At 45.9% G+C, this 22,463-nt stretch overlaps 1 protein-coding gene across 4 annotated transcripts in view; it reads left to right on the top strand.

Annotated features, from left to right (window-relative positions):
* Window positions 1-22,463, top strand: part of LOC147113475 (uncharacterized) — a 275,092-nt gene that overhangs the window by 3,355 nt on the left and 249,274 nt on the right. For all 4 annotated transcript variants that reach the window (XM_085994613.1, XM_085994612.1, XM_085994615.1 and 1 more), the window contains exon 2: window positions 21,417-21,552. In XM_085994613.1, the coding sequence (XP_085850739.1) occupies window positions 21,431-21,552 (122 nt within the window). In that variant the 5' untranslated portion in view covers window positions 21,417-21,430. The remainder of the gene's footprint in view (window positions 1-21,416; window positions 21,553-22,463) is intronic.

Raw genomic sequence — 22,463 nt, 5'->3', positions numbered from 1 at the left:
AATATTTAAATCAGGCTCCCACAGTGAAGTTGGGAGACTGATTTAAATTTAACGCTGGCTGGCTGGGTTTCCCAGGGCCGAGGAAACCTGCCAGCTAAATGGAGACAGGAACACCTGGATCAAGCAGTTAAGTGCATTTCCAGCACTGCTGGTGAGCCAAGAGGAGCAGGAGTTCTCCCCCCGGCCCCTCAAACAAATCTTCTGCAGCGATCGGCTGCCCAACCAACCCCCCAAGCCCGTAATCCCAAGCCTTTTGCCTGCGATCGTTCCCTCTCTCTGATTGCTGGTCTGACGCCCGCCCCCTTATGCCTTGCGATCTTTGCCGAACCACCCCCCCAGCGCCCCCACCACATGGCCAGCAATCTTTGCCGATTGCCAGGGACTGTCCCCAGCGGTCTCCGGTTGCAGCCTTCTACCCCAGGCTTTCCCGCCTGCCAGCCTGTCACTCTGGCCGGCAGCCAGGCGGGAAACGGAATTAAAAAATGATAATGAGGTCCTGCCATTAAATTTGGCAGGTCCTCCGTCTTTCCGGGTTCCCTTGCTCCCTCCCCGTTAAAATATCGGTGCCATATATTCCAAACTTGGTTAGCTACACTCAGGTTGATGTAACCTACAGATTATCTGTGTACCTTTGAACCTGTAAATATTAAAAATTTGAACCCTGCCAGTGCTAGTAATAATGGTACTTCATAGGTCATAAGCTTTATAAAATAAAGTGGGAGAAATGACAGATGTGTCTCACAGTAATGGAATATGGAGAGCATCCTTTAAAGTCCATGGAGGTGGTTATGAGGGAGCTATAATAGTCCGAGGATGCAACTTGGAAAGAATGTAGCTCAGATGCAATAAAAAAACAACTCTTCACTTCTCATAATAACTTGAAGGATAAGTCACAGTAGCAATGGGTAACCTTCGAAGAGCAAGATAATCTATTGAATGGTGAGGGTTGAAAGAGGCATGTAGCAGAATTGCTTCCATTGTGCCTTGCAGTATGTGTGTGTAGTCAGAGCCCTGTTAGAGTAACATTGCAGTTTCAGAACGATTAGGATAAATTTTGCAATTAGAACACTGGAAAATGGAGAGTGCTGTGAATTGGCTGCACTGAATTCTGCATGTGATTCTCTGATTGAACTGCTGTCTAGTGAGGCTGTGCCTCGCATAATTTACCTTTATATTCCAGTTCCTCTGATTCAGCCTGAGATTTCCAATACAAATATTACCAAGTATCTGCAACCTTTGAAAATTGAGGCAAATACTATCTTTTCCCCCAAATTTATGGAGCCGGAAATTGCTGGGTTTCCACTCTGCCGCTGGAATTGTGGCAAGGTGGGACTTATGTCCCCTGACTGTTCAGGCAGTTAACCCTGTCCCAAATTGTAGGGATGGAGGCATTTCAATATATAAAGGCAGGGGAGTTTGGTAATTCCCCAAACATACCCCCAAACTGCTGCTGGGAATTGGAGGGGTGGTGGGGGGTAGCCAGGCAGGCAGACAGAAGATGTGCTGCTCCCGCTCAGGACTTCTGATGTTGGATCCAAGTTCTGCCCCAAATCCCAGCTATGGACAAAACTCCCAATTTTCAACCTTCCCTAACCCGGGATTGGAGTCCATTGTTTCTCCTCTTTCGTACTTCTCCATGTACCATTCACTATGTCAGTTACAGTACAGAACCAGTTGCTGGGATGTATATGAGTAGCTTAGTTTGATATACTCACAAAATTTTTCTCCTTGCCCTGATGGCTAACTAAGTTGTGGGAGTTGGAGTCACAGGCAATGTTCCCTATAAGCTGCACGGCCACGCAGTGCTCCAGGGGTCCTGCGCACCCAATGAGCCGGCTTTTAAATTGAAAAAAACGTGCATGCAGTTGAAAAAATTGAAAAAAATACGGGGAACATTGGTCACAGGGACAAACCTGTATCCTTGCAATCTGAGGGATTGTGCATTAGTGCACCAATGCCACTGGGTCAGAATTTCTGGTTTGTTTATTTACAGATTAACAGTCTGAATTATAAATCATTTAGTGATACTTTCTCTTGTGTGAGCAGCCTTCAAGTATATAACAGGGAGGAATGAGGATAAAATAGGTAAGAGGGTTAATCAAAATCGATGACGACACATTGAAGTGTATTAGGGTGTATTCACAATAACTGGAGCAGTTCTGCAAAGCAGTTTCACTCCTCGCCAGCACTCCAGTTATAGGTTGAAATTTTCAGAGGCCCTGCATCACTGGCGGGGCCTTGAAAGCATTAGGCGACTCATTGGAAAATCACGGGTGCACATTCCGGTTTGGGTGGAAAATCGCAAGAGTGCACATGTGATTTTCCAATAAGCTGCCCACTGGGTATGAGGCCCTGCTGGTGGTGCAGTCTTGGAAAATTTCATCTTTAAGGTAAGCGCAGGCTGAGAATCCAGAGTCACGGAGGCAGTCGCCTCACTCACTTTACTTTGGAATCATTTCAGGTCTTAATATCCAATCTACCCATCACAAGTTTAACATTGGTGTGAAGCCGAAAAGGCTTCCCACTACTACCGAACTTTACTTTTACTTTTACTGTGAATGCACCATTAGCGAAAGGCTCTTCTGCAAGGGTGAGGTGAGTTATAGTTATAGTTGCTGGGACAGTCATTTCATGGTCTGGAAGTAATTGACTGAATCAGGCAATTTTCAAGTTTAAGGAGCATTTGTTAGTTTGAGTTAGCCACTAAATATTAAACCTGACTGAGGAAATCTGGGTTATGAAGAAAGGATAGAAATTATCCTCAGAATATAAAGGTGCCAAAATAAAAGAGAAGCAAAACATGGTGACATGCTTTAAAAGTATTTCTTCTTGTTAAGAAGTGAAGTATCCAGTGGCCTGGCCTTGTAAGGGAGAGTACCGAAGAATAATGATCACTACTTATGCGATGGTCATTTGCTATTGTATTGTAAGAGAAACAAAACCTCAATCTTAATAGCCCAAGAACTAGAGCTGATATCAGTTAACAGTATATTTTTCATGAATCACTACATATGATTGGGCATCCTCAGTCTTATTCTTTTTGTCTATTAGGCCCTGTATCTCTGTTTATGTAAACTATAGAAGCTGTAACATGTTGTGTTATATCAAATGTTTACCTCATGGTAACTATTAGTAGCTGTTTTAGTAAAAGTTATTTAATTACTTAATTTAAGTATAATGTTTTACAACAATGTTAGAACATTAGAAGCTTCCAGAAGAAATTGGAGAATGTTGTGGAAATATAAATAAAATTAAGAAGACTTCATTATAACATTGAGTTCTATGACATCATGTGATGTGATGTAATGCTGTACCATGTGAGTGTAATCTTTCCTTAAATATCAGTGACTCAGATGAATGGACTGTATGATCAAGTGTATTAGATGTACTGTACTTTAATAGAGATTTTTATGTCCAGGAAGAATAGAAGTGGAGATTTACAGTGTGGCAGTCGATTCATGCTATTTTATGGACATTGTTATTTTGATGCATGTAGTTTAGCAAGTGGCTTATGCAATTGTAAGTGTAACGAAAGACAGTACATCTACATTTGTAAATCATTCAACAATATTGGGTTGGAAATTGTGCAGCATGTTGTCAAATTATTTTCAAGGAAAGGGATATGCCAGGCAGAGTTGAGAGTGATTATATTACTATACTCATAAATAAAATGCTGAATGGGAAGTTATACAATTGTTCCACTGAGATTTATTTGCTCGTTTTCCGTTAGTTGTATAACAGAACATGTTACGCATTTTCACTTGCAGTATTCTGTGTGCATATAAAGTCACTTTTATATTGATCTTCAGCAATTGGCTTCTGAAAATCTCATCTCCTGCAACTGGTGGCCAGTTAAAGGTCAAAATTACGGAACTCGCAAGATTGCTGGCTGGGAAGACCTGTTTTTTCCTCATATTACTGCCTATCAGAGGTCTAACTGGCTACTAATAGCGCTGTGCACAGCAGCAGTGCCATCTTCAAGGATTGTTACAACAGCTGCTGACGTCATGATGTGACATTATGATATGATTTATTGATGGCAATATGATGCAATTACATTGCACATGCACAGTGACCCATTTGCCACAGCCGCTCTTTACACGTGCAATTCCTGGAACACGCTTTGCTGCAGGTTCAGAGGAAGATCGGCGTCACTTTTAGGGCACTCTCCCAAGACCCAGCATATAATATAAAAGAGCTTTCAGTTTTGACATTCCAAAAATGGTCTCACTACAATCAGTGTCTTGTTTAAAAGCCCTCAATAGCAATATTGTGCTCAGTGATTTCAAAATAATTTAGATTTGTTGCTTTTCAGAACAATAAAACAACCAAACTCTAGGCCAATGATATTTGGTTTGATGAGAAGTGGCTTTACATTTCTCATTGATACTCTTTTTTTACTGGAGTATCTCAGTGAACAACTAATTGTTTCTAATAAATTGTTAACTAAATTATGTGGAAGATGCGTCATAGCCAACTATGAAATGTCGTTTGGCAAGAGACAAAGTTGTGAATGAGTTCTGGTCAGTCTTAGGAGTGGGATACAAATTACATTTTACAGTTGGCATTTTTTTCTATATACCATATAGTTACCACTATCTTTAATATAATTAAACACAAATCTAATGTGGTAGGCACTATTGTTAGAACAACATTTTAAGAGCACCTTTAACAACAAAAAAATTCCAAAGTGCTTCACAGGCATATGGAAATGGATGCCAAGCCAGGAAAGAAGCAATTTGAAGAGGAGATCAAAAACTTGGTTAAAGAATTGAGTTTTTGAGGCGGCTTCTAAAGGAGGAGAGGTGGAGATGTAAGAGGGTTTAGGAAGGGAATTCTGGAGAGTGGGACATAGGTGGCTGGAGGCTGTGCCACCAATGGTGGGGCAAACGGAGACTGGAGTCAGATAAGGACTTTTTTAACAGCTATATTCTTTCTTGGGATGTTGGCATCGCTGACAAGGCCGTCATTTGTTACTCATCCCTAGTTGCCCTGAGAATGTGGTGGTGGATCTTTTTCTATGAAATACATGGAGCAGAGGAGGGACTGGTATAGGAATGGAGGCTGGCAGTGTTGTGGGCCTGGAAGTACGTGGTCTTCATGACGGGGATTTTGGGATCTGAACTCAACTCAGAGTCAAACAGGACGTTGAGGTTGTGAATAGTCTGGTTCACCCTGAGAGTCTGGCTAGGGAGGGGCATGGAATCAGTGGCACGTACTTGTGAAAGTACTTAGTTGGTTTTTTCGCACTTTGAGACGTCCTGAGGTTGTGAAAGGCGCTATATAAATGTAAGTCTTTCTTTGATCTACTTTAATCCCATTTCTCTGATTTTTTCTGCCATTACGGTCTTTTTTTTTCAATATTTATCCAATTCAGTTTTAAATATGTCACAAACTCAATAGCCACTTGTGATAAAGCATTTTATGTTCCAATTTTCTTTGTTAAAAAAAGTTCTAACTTTCCCCTTTGTTCGTCTTGTGATAATCATGAGTCTATGCCTCGTTGTTATTGGTTTGCCCACTAGTCTTTATTTACTCTCTCAAAACCTTTCATAATTTTAAAAGCCTTTATCAAATCTTCCCTAAGTCTCTGGTCTGGTGAAAAGCCCCACTTTTTCAAGTGTTTCTTCATAACCATAACCTTTTCCACGGCTCTAATATGTTCCCAATAATGGAGTGTCCAGGACTGCACACAATACTCACTTGAGGCCTCATCGATGTTCTTTACAAAAACCCAGAAAAAATGGCCCAGAAATTCGGGTCGGGGGCTTCCCACGGGTGTAAGCCCCCGATCTGCACTTACCTAGCACGCCGGCCGTTGAACTGTGGGCCCCCGTGGAATTCCAATCCGGGGCCTGGTCCAGCTGCCGGCGCGCAGTGCTAGCGTATCCCAGGGGCGCAGTTAATTCGACGTGTCCCCTGGGACCACGTGGGCCACGGGGAGCCAATTGGAGCAGGGAATGCTCCATTCATAAGTCTGACAGGAAGTGCTGTCAAACTTAGAAATACTACGGGTCCTTCTTACAAAACATCACTAAATCTTCAAATAATTTTTTTTTTTAAATCACATTTTTTAAATAAACAATAATTTAAATTTTTGGAAAAAATAATTTTATTTTCTAACGGGGCTAAAAATAAGTTTACCTTGCTTTAAAGTATTTAAAAATAATAAACCTGTGGAAAAAATGTTTTAATTTTAATTAATTCACCACTTACCTTGTAAAAAGCAGGCCTTACGCCTGCTTTTTACATTTCTAAATTCTGCAGGCTTACCTTCCCGGGAAAACCTGTAAAAAAAACGAAGTTCGATGCGCACGCGCAGCCTCTCCCGCACACGCGTTCGACCTCTGAACCCCTGCTTTCAGGGGAATGGAAGTGCCAGTTTCCCGTGCATGCGCAGTGCATGCAGGAAACCGGCACTTCCATTGGGCCCGTGCGTACTCACCCGTGGAGACCCGAATTTCTGGGCCAATGTTTTTTTAATTGGCAATAAAAGCTGACTTTAAAGATCTTTATTATTAATTGTCTGGTTCCCACTACTCCATTAATTTATTGATTTTTTGGAGTGCCCACAGTTCCATTAATTGATTAATTCACAGATACCCTGCAGTTGCATTAATTTATTTGCTGATGTTATGACTAATGGGTACTGTAGCCTAGTGGTTGCAGTACTGGATTAGCTAGAAAGCTCATGGCCTCACACATCCCTCAGTTCTCCATTTCCATCAAGCCAGGAGATCAACTCTGGTTCAATGTGAAGTGTGGAAGGATGTGTCAGGAGTAATACCAGGCATACCAGCCTACTGAAGCTACAACACAGGGCTACCTGTATGCTAAACATCAAAAGCAGCAGGCATAGGCAGATCAGAGCAGTTCCATAACTGAAGTTCTTTGGCTCTAACACATCCAGTTCAGAATGGTGGTGGATAGTCAGGCAACCGATAGGAGGAGGAGCTTCCATAAATGTCGTCATCCTCAATCATGGTGGAGTTTTAAAAAAATTCATTCTCAGCAAGGCCTACATTTATTGTCTATCCCTAGTTGCTCTTGAGAAGGTGGTGGTGAGCTTGGAGGGAAACTTGAAGATGTTTGTGTTCCCATGCACCTTCTGCTCTTGTCCTTCTAGTTGGTGGAGGTCGTGGATTGGGAGGTGCTGTTAAATAAACCATGGCAAGTTGCTGCAATGCATCCTGTGGATAGTACACACTGCAGCCATGGTGCATCGGTGGTGGAGGGATTCGATGTTTAGGTTGGTGGATGGGCTGCTGATCAAGTGGACTGCAGGGCCCAGCAACAGTGAATTAATAAATTCATAGAGCAGCGAGCAAACCAAGACATAAAATAAATAGAGCAGCAGGCACAGCAACAAATCAGTAAACTACTGGTACAGTGGGAACCAGTGAATTAATTAATGAAGGTAGCAGTAGGCATGACAAAAAGTGAAAGCAGCAAATCGCTAAATTAATGGAGCAGTAGCACATTCATTTTTCAACAATTAAGAAATTCACGAAGCAGCAGACACACCAACAAAATAATTGAGCAGCACCAAATTAATAAATTAATGGTGCACTGGGAACCAGTGAATTAATGAATTAATGTCAGTGGAGAATAAAATCGTGAGGGGTGTAAACTGGGCGGCCAACCCGATCCCGCTGGGTGCGTTAAGTTAAAATTACCCATGAATGTCAGTAAGTTACCATGCATTATGTAGCTAGTGTTACAATGACTTGATGTGTGAAGCCTTTCGAATATGTCAGTGTATTAATTTTACTTCCAATATGTGTTCTACTGAAGTATGGGTATGGATGAAATGCCATGAAAGAACTGTAAGGCTGTGTGAAGGCTTGGCATGGGTGAAGATTAAATGTAGAACAGGTTGGAAGGCAAACGAGGCAAGCAATCTTCAGACATACCTGGTACATGGTACTGTTGGGTGATCTTACCTTACCAGGTTCGTTAAAATGTGCTCTCTTTTCCCACATCTAAGCTCAGATCCTGTAAACCTGGCTGCCACTTCCTGCCAGACATGGTGCACTACCATCTTGGGTGTAGGTTACTCTGGGGTAAATGGGCCAACTCTCCTTGCACTCACTTTATGTAGCAGCACCTCCACTTGCTGTGCCACTCGCAAGAGACTCTTGCCTCCACGTTGCACGTGCTGCCCCTTGCTATTCACCTGCAACCTATTTTCCCCATGCAGCCTTCAGAAAGGTTGACCAATATTTAACCACTATTTTGAGATCTTTTAAAGGCTCTAAGAATTTTTGACTCTGTGCGGCCACCAACCTTTCCATGGCTAATCCTTTTAAAAAATGCATTTGATATCCTGCCCATACATCAGTTGCGATCCCTGTGCTTGTACCAATGTATGCAGAGAGCGTGTTCAATTAATGAGCTGTCCTTTCAAACTCAGGCAAGGTCAGAACTCCTTAGTCAGTGCAGTGTGGTCCCGTTGCAATGCGGTCCTGTCACAATCCTGGCTGGAGCACATAATTGGCCCCATAGTCACCATTTTTAGTGCAGGGTTGTCAAAACCATAAAATTTGAAAAAGTATTGCAATTAAATTACATTCTACCTTGTGATATAATAATAGCTTATTGACCAAGATGAGATTGAAGGTAGATTGCAGACAAAATGACAGAGTCCACATCTTTGCAGGGTGTGTAAAACTATGTTGTGATCAATAATGTTTTTCTAACACATCTAGCTCAATGTTTTATTCCAGTAAGTGACCTTTGATTGGGTTTTAATTTTCAGTTTTGTTGTTCAAAATGCTTTTATTGAGGAGCTTTAACTTTAGTCTTGGTTTTTTGGGAGAATGTCATCAAACCAATCCTTGTGTTGTTGTTGCACATTTATATGCTGTGCTGTGCCTCTGGGTATCCTGTAGTCTATTGGAGGCCAGTTCAGAAAACAGAGAGCCCTGATTTAAACTGGGCTCTAGTTTTCGGCAGGTGAGTTTCCATGTCAGTTCTAAACACACCCGCTGCAGCAAAAGTGAGGCCTGGGGTACTTTAAACTCCCAGGCCTCATTCAAATGCTGTTGTCCAAATTCCCATCTGTTCGAGGGGGAAAGCCATCAGGAAGCGGCGCAAATTCCTGCAGCCAGGAGCAGGAAGGTCTGTGGGATCAGTTGCCAAGCATTCCTGCGAGGGTCCCCAAAATCAGGAGGGGGTGCTGTCACCACTGGGGAGATCTCCGATTTTCCTGTGGGGCTTGGAGCAGCACTTCTGCTCTCCTGGCCCAACAAAAAAATTTTAAATGATTAAACGTACCTTTTGGGGCCTCTTCTGGCCCCGATATGGTTCCTCGCTGAGTAGGTCTGGCGAGAAACTCGCTGCCGCTTCCCGCTCATGTCTACTAGTAAAAATTGCAGTCGGGTCCCGATAACGTCATTAGGACCCAGCGTACATATGCTAAAGAGGACTCCACTGGCTTTGGGCGGGTGTCCTTGCCTCTTGCAGTGAAAATCCTGGCAGGTCAGCTTCCGGCGGCTCCAGGGTGGGTAACTGACCTGGGAGATTTTAACTGTCCACCCGCATGTTTTCCATCGGGTGGGTAGGGTTAAAATCACCTCACTGGTCTTACGTACATTTCCATTTTCCAAACTGGCCTCTGTTGTGTTACTAGGAGATCAATGGCACAGCACAACATAGAATTTTTCAGCTTTAAAAACAATGAACTTTGTTTTTTTTAAATAAATCAGGTCATAGATCTCTCTTCTCTTCTCTTAGGCAGTCCCTCGGAACCGAGGATGACTTGCTTCCACACCAAAAATGAGTTCTCAGGTGACTGATGAGTCCAATGCAGGACCTACAGTCTCTGTCACAGGTGGGGCAGACGGTGGTTGAAGGGGCGGGTGGGTGAGGTGCTTGGGTTGACGTGCGCTCCTTCCGCTGTTTACGCTTGGCTTCCGCTTGCTCCCGGCGAAGAGACTCGAGGTGTTCGGTGCCTTCCCGGATGCTTCTCCTCCACTTTTTGCGATCTTGGGCCAGGGATTCCCAGGTGTCGGTGTGTATGCTACACTTTTTCAAGGAGGCTTTGAGGGTGTCCTTGAAGCGTTTCCTGTGCCCACCTGGGGTTCTCTTGCCGTGCCGGAGCTCCGAGTAGAGCGCTTGTTTTGGGAGTCTCGTATCAGGCATGCGGACAATGTGGCCCATCCATCGGAGCTGATCAGGCGTGGTCAGAGCTTCGATGCTGGGGATGTTGGCCTGAGCGAGAACACTGACGTTGGTGCATTGGCAGGATCTTGCGGAGGCAGCATTGGTGATACCTCTCTAGTGCTTTGAGGTGCCTGCTGTACATGGTCCATGTCTCTGAAGCATACAGGAGGGTGGGTATCACTACTGCTCTGTAGACCATGAGCTTAGTACTGGGTTTGAGGTCCTGGTTTTCAAACACTCTCTTCCTCAGGTGACCGATGGCTGCACTGACACACTGAAGGCAGTGTTGGACTTGGTCATCGATGTCTGCCCTTGTTGACAGTAGGCTCCTGAGGTATGGAAAGTGGTCCACGTTGTCCAAGGCCTCATCGTGGATTTTGATAATCGGGGGGCCGTACTATGTGGCGGGGGCAGGTTGGTAGAGGATCTTTGTCTTGCAGATGTTTAGTGTAAGGCCCATGCTCTCGTACGCTTCGGTGAAGGTGTTGACGATGGTTTGGAGTTCGACCTCCGAGTGTGCGCAGACGCAAGCATCGTCTGCATACTGTAATTCGATGACAGAGGATGGGGCAACCTTGGATCTGGACTGGAGGCGACGGAGGTTGAACAGTTTTCCATTTGTTCTGTAGTTTAGCTCCACTCCAGCGGGGAGCTTACTGAGGGTGAGATGGAGCATTGCAGCAAGGAAGATCGGGAAGAGCGTTGGTGCGGTGACACAGCCTTGCTTGACCCCGGTCTGTACGTGAATTGGGTCTGTGGTGGATCTGTTGGTCAAGATCACGGCTTGCATGTCATCGCGAAGCAGGCGGAGGATGGTGACCAACTTTTGAGGGCAGCCGAATTTGAGGAGGACACTCCATAACCACTCACAGTTGACAGCGTTGAAGGCCTTTGTGAGGTCAAAGAAGGCCATGTACAGCGGTTGGTGCTGTTCGCTGCTTTTCTCTTGTAGTTGACGCACGGTGAAGATCATGTCCATTGTGCCCCTTAGTGGGCGGAATCCACATTGCAACTCTGGGAGGAGCTCTTCAGCCACTGGGAGAAGGTGATTGAGGAGGATTCTTGCAATGACTTTCCCTGTGGCAGACAACAGGGAAACTCCTCTGTAATTACCGCAATCGGACTTGTCACCTTTCTTGAAGTCTTAAATCTGGTCATAGACCTCAGAAGTGATGGCTCTAAACCTGGAGTACTGTGTACAGGTTTGGTCTTTGTACTTAAGGAAGGATATACTTGCCTTAGAGGCGGTGCAACGAAGATTCACTAGATTGATTCCTGGGATGAGAGGGTTGTCCTATGAGGAGAGATTGAGTAGAATAGGCCTGTACACTCTGGAGTATGGAAGAATGAAAGGTGATCTCATTGAAACATGTAAGATTCTGAGAGGGCTTGACGGGGTAGATGCTGAGAAGCTGTTTCCCCTGGCTGTAGAGTCTTGAACTAGGGGGACATAGGCCGGAATTTTCCGGGGTGGTAGCGGGTGAGATTGGTGGCGGGTTGGGTGGGAAAGTTGTTATTTTTGGGAGTGGGTCAGGAACCCGCTGTCCTCTCGCTCACACGCGCCTTTCCCCTAGGTGCGTCTGTCATCGCGGACCCAACCTGACCGGCAGAGGCGGGCAACCCAATTTAAACAATTATTAGCTTGTTGTCAGACCCTTGAGTGTTTTTAAACACATTTAACTGGATTGCCACGGGGACCACGCTGCTCGGGAAGCACGTCTGTAAACCTGAGGCGGGAGTTGAGTGACCATTGCTCCAGCTGATTAGTTGACAGGATGAAATGTACTATAAAAGCTCCCACCTGACAGCTGATCACTTTCCTTAGGCAGAAGCTGTTTCTCACTGCATTGGCAACACAGATTGAGCTTTCTGCAGGCTGCAAGTCTTTCAAGCAAAGTCTCTATCCAGTGTCACCTCATTGGAAGAACCTCTCTCACCATTGACAGATTGCTTCACCTACTATCTATTCCATCAACATGGGCGACGTTTATACTGTCTCACCTTGGTCCTCAGAATCTGACCACGATGAGCCCCAACACCAACAGTACCAGGCACACCAGCATCACCAACAACAACACCAACCTCCTCCGCAATCACCTGATGCTGCACAGGACAGAGGGCATCAGCACCCGAGCACATTGCTGCCCGGGTGGCCAGGGATGGCCTCATCGCCAGATTTAGTTAACTTGACTCTGTACACCAATATGGCTGCCACATGAGACACCAGGTTGGCACCTCCCTACACCAACACCATAAAGGTTCCCTACAATGGCCAAGCCATTCCTTTCACACTCATCAGCATTGCGGGGGGTACCGTTATGTCTCACCATTCACTGCAACTCACTAAGCTACTTCCAAAGGTGCACACAAATCTATCCAAGAGCGGAAAGTTTTGTATGTTCACACCATATTAACAGAAACTTTACATAAACATTGGATAAAACATCCAAGTGGCTACCCTTGTGTGTTGTTAGTTGGTATGATTGGACTAGGATGAGGGTGAGTGTGAGGGGTGTTCAGTGAGATGGAGATGTGGTAATGTAGTTAGAGAGGGATGGGTGGAGTTGCAAGATATGTTGGTGTGAGTAAGGATGTGCATGAGTAGGGTAGGGAAGGCAGAGTGATGGGGATGTGATGAGAGGCACAGCAGGATGAGGTTGAGTGTGGCTTTGTACTCACGTTTCCTGATCTAATGAGATCATTGAAATGTTTGAGGCACTGCACCCAGGTCCTCTTGACCACATCCCTGCTTGTGACCTCCTCTGCAATCTGCAACCAGGCTGTCTTGGTCTCCTGGAGAGGTTTCTTCCGCCCCAAACATGTGGAGGGAGTCATCGGAGAACCTGGGTGCAGCCCTCTGCCTCTGTGCAGTCATTGTCAGTGTTTGCAGCACTCCAATGCTATAGTGCACAAACATAGAAGATAGGAGCAGGAGTAGGCCATTCAGCCCCTCGAGCCTGTTCCGCCATTTAATGAGATCATGGCTTATCATCCAAATTCATTACCCTGTCCCTGCTTTCTCCCCATATCCCTTGATCCCTGACAGCACTATGTTAGATTAAACTTCAAATCCAAAGTGGCCATAGTCTCTTTAAAGATCACGTCTGAAAATACATCATGAATGATGTCACCAGACCCGCTCCATCTAATTGGCCCAGGTAACGCGCCCCATTAATAGACCCCATTAAGGTAAGTTCATTTTCAACAGCGGGATGGAGCTAGCAGCGGGGTCGCTCTCACTGGACCCGCCAAGGTAGGCAAAATTCCGGCCATAGTCTCAGGATAAGGGGTCGGCCATTTAGGACTGGGATGAGGAGAAATTTCTTCACTCAGAGGGTTGTGAATCTTTGGAATTCTCGACCCCAGAGGGCTGTGGCTGTTCAGTTGTTGAGTATATTCAAACCTGAGATAGATAGATTTTTGGACTCTAGGGGAATCAAGGGATAGAGAGATCGGGCAGGAAAGTGGAGTTGAGTTGGAAGATCAGCCATGATCTTATTGAATGCAGAGCAGGCTCGAGGGGCCGTATGGCCTACTCCTGCTCCTAATTCTTATATTCTCATGTTCTTAATTATGACAGTATTTACATCATGTAAGAATTGTGACAGCATTTACACAAGCCTGACAAGGGATCTCTGAGTTTCAGAGGAAAACCAGGTCTCCTATGCTGTTATGCAGCCAATAGATTTATGTTTGACAGTGTAATCAACTGTGAGGGAGCCAGATGTTGAGAGTCATGGCACTACTGTAATGTAAAGTGTTTGTGTTTACATAACTAGGCATTGATAATTTTTGCCCTCTTATGCTCCTATTGTTTCTGTTGAGGTATTCTTGCTAGCCTCCCGAGCTGCCCCCTACACAGAATTCAACTCATACTGAAATCCACTCCTGCACCCTATGCCAGCTCATATATATCCTCTGTCCTTGCCGACATCCATTGGCTCATCCTCCTCAAGCATGTTGAATTCAGTGGGCTGGATTTTAATGTGCAGACGCGTTGGGAGTTGGGGGTGGGATGGGTGGGGGAGGGGGGAGGTGGTGGGTGGGCGTGCAGGAAACCTGTAAATATGTTAGGCACGTCTGTCAGTGGCTTTTTAACGCAGCCACTTCATTAGCATTTTATTTCTGGGTTTCCCGTCCAATCAGCGTCAGTGGGTGTGATGACAACCCGCATGACACAATCTCAACACTAGTATTTAAAGGGACAATCCAAACATGGAAGTTAAAGCAGTTGGAGTTGGGAAAAAGAGAGGAGGAAGGTCAGAAATCGAAGCGAGGCAGTCAAAGGCTGCGCCCCGCTTCACGGACGCCTCCCTGGATGTGCTGCTGGGCGCTGGGAGGACCCGGAGAGAGATGCTCTTCCCTACCAACGGGAGGTAGAAGCCTGCTGGGGAAACCTAGAAGGCGTGGTTGGAGGTAACAGAAGAGGTCAGCAGCAGGAGCGTAGTACCATGCTCCGGGATCCAATGCAGAAAGCGGTTCAATGATCTAACCAGGGCAGGAAAAGTGAGAGCAGTGGCACATTCTCCTACATCCTGCTGTCACCCCCAACCCCCTCACTCTGCCCTCTCAAGTCTACTGCAGCATATCACTCGTCACACCCACTTACCTTGCAGGTGTACCCATCCCTTTCTGTCTGTGCACTTCCTCACATCACCATCTATCCATTCATCACTCCCATTCACCCTCATCCTTATGCAATGTCATGCCTCTCCCTCATGGTCACCCTCAGCAAATGCTCTCCATCCATCGGGTGAACACATGCCCTTACTCTCACATAGGTCTCTTCTTTATTCCTTGCAGGAGAAGAGTGCAGGGCCTTCACGCGTCCAGCAGGAGTTGGTCAAGGCCACTGACGACTAAACAACAACAATAACTTGTATTTTTATAGCGCCTTTAACATAGTAAAACGTCCCAAGGCGCTTCACAGGAGTATTATAAGACAAAGAATTTGACAGCGAGCAACATAAGGAGAAATTAGGATAGATGACCAAAAACTTGGTCAAAGATGTAAGTTTTAAGAAGCATCTTAAAGGAGGAAAGAGAGGTAGAGAGGCGGAGAGGATTAGATAGGGAATTCCAGAGCTTAGGGCCTAAGCAACAGCAGACACAGCCACCAATAGTTGAGCGATTATAATCAGGGATGCTCAAGAGGTAGAATTAGAGGAGCGCAGATATCTCGGGGGCTTGTGGGGCTGGAGGAGATTACAGAAATAGGGAGGGGTGAGGCCAGGGAGGGATTTGAAAACAAGGATGAGATGTTTGAAATCGAGGCATTGCTTAACCGGGAGCCAATGTAGGTCAGCGAGCACAGGGGTGATGGATAAACGCGACTTGGTGCAAGTTAGGACATGGACAGCCGAGTTTTGGGTGACCTCAAGTTTATGTAGGGTAGAACGTGGGAGGCCGGCGTGGATTGCATTGGAATAGTCAAGTCTAGAGGTAACATAGGTATGGATGAGGGTTTCAGCAGCGGATGAGCAGAGGCAAGGGCAGAGAAGGGCGATGGAAATGGAAATAGGCGGTCTTAGTTATGCTGCAGATATATGGTTGGAAGCTCATTTCAGGGTCAAATATGACATCAAGGTTGCGAACAGTGTGGTTCAGCCTCAGCCAGATGTTAGGGAGAGAGATGGAGTCAGTGGCTAGGGAATGGAGTTTGTGGCGGGGACCGAAAACAATGGCTTCGGTCTTCTCAATATTTAATTGGAGAAAATTTTTGCTCATCCAGAACTGTATGTCGGACAAGCAGTCTGACAATTTAGAGACCGTGGAGGGGTTGAGAGAAGTGGTGGTGAGGTAGAGCTGGGTGTTGTCAGCGTACATGTGGAAACTAACGCTGTCTTTTCGGATGATGTCGCCAAGGGGCAGCATGTAGATGAGAAATAGGAGGGGGCCAGGGATTCATCCTTGAGGGACACCAGAGGTAACGATGTGGGAGCGGGAAGAGAAGCCATTCCAGGTGATTCTCTGGCTATGATTAGATAGGTAAGAATGGAACCAGGCGAGTGCAGCCCCGCCCAGCTGGATGACGGTGGAGAGGCGTTGGAGAAGGATGGGGTGGTCAACCATATCAAAGGCTGCAGACAAGTCAAAAAGGACGAGGAGGGATAGTTTACCTTTGTCACAGTCACAAAGGATGTCATTTGTGACTTTGATGAGAGGCATTTCGGTACTGTGGCAGGTGCGAAAACCTGATTGGAGGGATTCAAACATGGAGTTGCGGGAAAGATGGGCACGGATTTGGGAGGCAACAACATGTTCAAGGACTTTGGAGAAGAAAGGGAGGTTGGAGATGGGGTGGTAGTTTGTTAGGATGGAGGGGTCAAGGTTTTTTTTTGAGAGGGGTGATGACGGCAGATTTGGGGGACAGTACCCGAGGAGAGAGAACTGTTAACAATGTCAGCTAACATGGAAGCAAGAAAAGGAAGTTGGGTGGCCAGCAGTTTGGTGGGAATAGGGTCGAGGGAGCAGAAAGTGGGTCTAATGGACATGATGAGCGCGGAGAGGTCATGAGGGGAGATTGGAGAGAAACTGGAGAAAGATGTGAGTTCAAGGCTAGGGCAGGGGGAACCTGAGAGGAAGTTTGGCCCGGTGGGCTAGGGGAAGGAAGGGAAGTGGCAGAGGCAGCTGAACCAATGGTCGCGATCTTAGAGACGAAGAAGCCCATGAGCTCCTCACACTTGTTATTGGAGGTGAGCGTGGAGGAGACAGGGGAGAGGGCTTTAAGAAGACGGTTAGCAGTGGAGAATAGAAGCCGGGGTTTATCTTTGCATTCCAGAATGATTCTGGAATATTCTGGAATAGTGAGCAATTTTGGCAGACGAGAGCAGGACCCAATAATGCTTCATGTGGCTAAACCAGTTGTCTGCCATATCCATATCCATTCAAGTCTGCGTCCCTTAGACTTAAGGGATCGACGATGAGGGCCATACCAGGGGGAATGGCCAGGGTGAGCGGGAGTAATTGTTTTAATGGGGATTAGGGCATCAGAGGTGGTGGTGAGGGTGTGGTTGAGCAGATCAGTAGCTGCAGAAATGTCATAGTGAATGGAGGACCAAAGGCTGGAAATTGGGATTTCGTAAGTGCAGTTGTAAGAGAGTTGGGACAGAGATTTTTTCCAGGGCGGACACAGAAGCAAGTAGGGTTGGGAGATGGGTGGATGGGGGATGTGGGTGGAGAGCGATATGAGGAAATGGTCAGAGATGGCCTTATCTGCGATTGGTATGATGGGAGTAGCGAGGCCATGAGAGATGGCAAGGTTGAGGGGGTGGCCGTGAATATGGGCTGGGGAGTTTACATGGAGGGAGAGATTAAGGGAGGATTGGGGGCTAGTGAACTCAGAGGAGAGAGAGCGTGATGATTTGAGATGAAGGTTGAAATCACTGAGGATGAGAAGTTGCTCGGTGCAGAGGCTGAGGGAGGAAAGCAGTGAAGATATCTCAGTACTAACATTTTTATGGTATTTGGGTGGGCGGTAGAGAACAAGAATTTTAAATGAGAGGTGAGGGGGTGGAATAAGGTGAGATGCTTAAAGGAGGAGAAAGTGCCGGAGGAGTAGGGGGACAGACCAAGGTGTGATTTGGTGATGAGAGCCACATCGCCACCACGGCGGTCTGAGCGAAGCAAGTGGTGGAAGGTATAGGCAGGCGGGGAGGCTTCATTTAAGGGTAAGGTGTCATCACCCCTCAACCAAGTTTCTGTCAGGGCCATGATGTCGATGCAATCATCCACGATTAGCTCATGGATGGCAAGGGCCTTGTTCGCAAGTGAACGGACATTCTGGACGGAGTTGCGGAGAGGGTCAGTGATGGCTGACCCACTGCCAGCATCCACAGGGTCAGCGCTGGGAGGGGTGAGTTGGACAGGGAGGAGACTGGCAAGATTATCCCCCAGTGGCCGCGCTGGGCGGGAAGGTCAGTGAGAGAGTAGGATGGGACAGTTGGGGTTGCTGCTCATAAGGAGGCAGCGACTAGTGCCTTGATGGGCCCTTCGTAGGATGCCAAGAGAGGCACAGAGGGAAGCTGTAGGATTATCTAAGAGGGAGTCAAGCCTGGAATGGCGGCAGGAGAGTAGGAAGGTCGAAGAGTAATGAAGAATTGGGGTAGGAATTTGGGAGGGCAGAGTATCAGAGAGGAGAGATGAAAGGAGGCATGACGACAGGAGAGAGTGGTCAGGGAGGGATAGAGAGAAAAGGAAAAGGGGGAGAAAAGGTGGATAAAGAAATGAACGCCTCAGGTCAGGAGCGGCAGCCAAAGTGCGCACACGAATGGACACAGGGAAAAACTCAGGTTACATAGGCCTGGTTATTTATTAATTAATGAGATACATATTTCCTGGTAGCAGCGAATCGGTTGGAGACAATAGTAGGGTGACCAGGGTCAAAATCAGAGGTCCCATGGAGGGACAAAGCCGACGTAAGTAGGATAGAGCCGGCATGGAGCATCAATGAACCGTTGTCCAAAGCAGGCGAGTGAAGTCCAGAAGCTATTTGAAGGGTCGAGAGTTCGAGGATGGAGGTTGTTGCCGTAGGAATGAGAGTCGGTAGCGGTGAAGAAAGATGATGGCGAAATTGCCGCAAGTTGGAGGTCACCATAGATCAAAGCGGCGGAGAAAAAGTAAAACCACAAGCCAGCGACCAGCAAAGCTGAAAACCAGTAGAACAAGTTACCAGACAGCAAGTGAAACAGCAGCTGCTAGTCAGAAGCCAACAAAGCTGAAAAAATCAGTAGAACCAGTTCAGCAGAGACACAGCCGCAGTTTAAAAGTTATTTAAAGAAAATCTTTTAGCAGCAGAGATAGAGACACAGCAGGTAGGTCTTACAGTGTAATCCAGTGTAATCCAGTGCAAAAGCGTAGTGGTGTAATCCAGTGTAGTTCAAAGTAGCTTTAAACTTGTATTTTGGGCTAAAATGCCTTCACTATCAGAACCAGGGTATCTTAAGCAATGGAAGAAAGGAGATTGGGGGAAGAAAGGGCAAAGGATGGTAATGGATGACCAAGGATGCAGTTGAAGAGAAGAGCTGCTCAGTAAGGTGCTGCCTGACCAGGAGCCATTTTGAAAATTTATATCAATTTTGATTGACTCCTCAGAGGAGCTCAATCCCTCTGAGGGTGCACCATCACAGGACTTATGCAGACCATGCACCAGTTCAGATACTCGCACTTTGGTGGGACCAGTTACAGAGATAGTTGGGTTTTCACCTGGTGACTCGCACTTCACAAGTGAGCAAGAGCAAATGGTGGAGTCAGGGACAGCAGTGGAGAGTCCAGGTCGGAGGGCGCAGCCCTCTCCAAGTTCTGCTCAGCTGGACGCAGATGCTGTATCCCGGGAGCCGTCGATGAAGAGGATAATCATTGAGCAGCAGCAGAAATTGTGCAATGTACTGACAGGCGCTCTAAGCACACTGTCCACGATTGCAGCAAGATTGGAGCAGTCTGTCTCAAACATGAGTGGGATGCTGTCGCAGGTAATTGCGATGATGTCTTTTTCCATGGACAGAGTGGCTAACTGCATGGAGCATCAAACACGGCAATTGAACAAGTGTATGCAGGCCTTCAACAAGGGCTTGTAGACTCTGGATGACTCCTTAAATAGGATGAACGATAACCTAGCCTTGGCCTTGCAGCGCCCCATTGATCTGTAGCAAAGTGCTCTCCAGCACAGTGGTAATTGGGAATTGTGGCTGGGCCATGAGAGGGATGATGGCGAAAGGGGTCATGGAAGTGGGGACTCCGCTCAAAGCGCTTCCATTTCTCATCCGTCGCCTCACCCGCCCCCCACCCCTCCAGTCAGTACCCGTGTCGCGATGGCTGAGTCTGTCCCTGCACAGGTGCAGGTGGAGCAGTCTTTGGCGGGGCCCTCACGGGCTCCAAAACCTCCAAAATCAGAGGACCTTGACCAAGAGCAGCCTGACTCTACCTCTACTCAAGCTACAGGGGTTGCACCACATAGAAGCACTAGGAAAAGGAAGAGTAAAGATTTGTAGTTGTACAAGGGTATGCACATGGGTGTCTTACACATTTTGTATTGTTAAGTGTCCTTTCTTCTTCCTTCTTGCCTCCTGAGCCATTGGTTTTCAGACATGTCAAGGAAGCTTATCCTCTGCCTGTAGATCCTGTGTGCCAGGTATGGGCTCCTGCGAGCTACACCTCTCTACTGCTGCCCTCTCTCCTGTGGAGCTACAGGTCTGTGACCAGGAGGCTGCTGCTTCCGCTGTTGCTGATGCTGTTGTTGGTCATCTTGGTCCTCATCTGAGATCCAATCTGAGGCAGCATAAGCAGCACCCATCCTGATCCAAAGTGCAGATCAGACTTTCAAAGCTCCAAAGTGTAGATGATACCTCCAAAGTGTGTAAAGTAACCTCTCAGCACAAAGAGCAAACCCTTTCCCACAAGCAGGTAAGAAAGCAGCTGTGAGTACTGAGTATTTATTGGTATATTTCCCTGAGATTGCTTCAGCCCCCTCAATTGCCGCTGTGTACTCACCTTGCTTTCACTGGTGAGTTCCAGGAAGCCTGGGAAACCCGTGGACCAATGTTAAACTGAAAAATTGATGTCAATATCGCTATAATTGAGCGATTAACATATGTTACGTGGCAACTTGCTTCTGCCAAGGGTGTTGCTTGCACGCAGCCTAACGCGTTGCAGTGAAACCCGGAAGTTGGTGGGTTGGAGCCGGCTTCCCGACGCACTGTCAATTTCTCCAGTTTTAACCACCCACCCGCTCCCAAACCCACACGCTCCTGCACATTAAAGTCCAGCCCAATATCTTAGAATTTATCTCCACATTGCTGCACAGCCTTACACCTCCCAACTTTGCAACCTCCTCAAGCCCTGTGTCTCTGCCTACAACTGCTAGTCTTTCAACCCTGGTCCACTGCACATTCTAGCCTCCTTCTGCTCTACCATCAGTGACAGAGATGTCTGCCATCTGACTTCCACTCTCTGAAACTCCCTTTCCACATCACTCCCCACCTTTAAAAACCTCCTTACAACTTACCTCTTCAACAGTGCCTTCAGCCACCTTCCCTAGTCCCCCTCCTGCTCCTCACATGTAGGACCTGCCCTCCAACTGTGAAATGCCTTTTATACCTTTTCCCATGTTCAATATGCCATATTGCTGAGAGAATATAGGATATGTTATACTAAATTCTTGTTGCTAACGAACAGTAAAAAGAATAAAGTTAATGGAACTGTTGTTTATATTGTTATGTTTTATGCCGTATATTTATAGATTTTTTTGTTACCAGGTTCACATAGAAAGATGTTGAAGTTTGAAAGTCGATTGGTCCAGGTTCAACAAGCATGTGGCCCTTCTGAATTTCCTGAAAATGAAGAAAATTTTTTTGAACTGCAAGCTTTTCAGAAATTTCTTTTAAAGCTAAGGTAAAGTGCATTGTTAGTAACATTAATAATTAGTTACATTCTTTTTTAATCTCCAATATTAGCCCAATATTGGTCCAGAATAATGAAGTGTGATTACTTTGTGAATAGGTTTAAAGCAGCTGTTCTACCAAGTTTTAATTGTTAATAGTACAGTTGTTTACAGAAAGTTCACTGTTTATTAGCTTAAATATCAAAGTAACAAAAAAAAAGAACCAAGTCATTGTGGGGTGGAAGCAAGAGAGGGGCAGTTAAACTGTGCTGTCCTTCTTTCCCCACCTTCCTTGTCAACAGTAGTAAGATATTGGGCCAGAATTTTCTGGCAATATAACGGTGAGTTTAATGCGTTTGCAATTATTAATGTGTAAATTGTCCTTATTTCTATGAAAGATGTTGTCCAGAGTCATAAAAAATCTTAATAGCACATTTGCCCCTAACCTTGATGTCAGAAGAATACAGAATATAATTGGACTGACTATTCTATTATGGTATAAGGGAAAGGAGAAACCTAAGACAAAGAACAACTGCAGACACAAATATAATTGCAACAAGACAGTAAGAGCATTTCCTGAGCACCCCTAAGATATGCTAACTTTCTTGAAATTGAAGGTGACCATGTGGTGGTTACTACACTAAATGATTACTTCCACTAAATATTCATTAGTGAAGATGTGAACAGCATGCCTTCCTTAATGAGTGATAATCCAAGTAGAATTAATGACAGAAATGAGATTGAAGCTCTAGGCTGGCAAAAAAAAATAGAAATGGATAGTATTTATCCCAAAGTACTAAGGGAGATAAGGGGTGAGTTTTGTGAGCCAATGACATTAATTATGAGGAAGTTGCTGAATAATAGGCTAATGTGGTAACTGTTTATCAGACCTAAGTAATTTCAGAAATTAGTGCCGTCAGTA

The sequence above is a fragment of the Somniosus microcephalus genome, chromosome 8 (genome assembly GCF_052327205.1).
Source record: "Somniosus microcephalus isolate GS21.2 chromosome 8, FLI_Smic_1.0, whole genome shotgun sequence".
Lineage (NCBI taxonomy): Eukaryota > Metazoa > Chordata > Chondrichthyes > Squaliformes > Somniosidae > Somniosus > Somniosus microcephalus.
The sequence above is the reverse complement of the archived record's forward strand: the minus strand, read 5'-3'. Positions and strand labels throughout refer to the sequence as shown.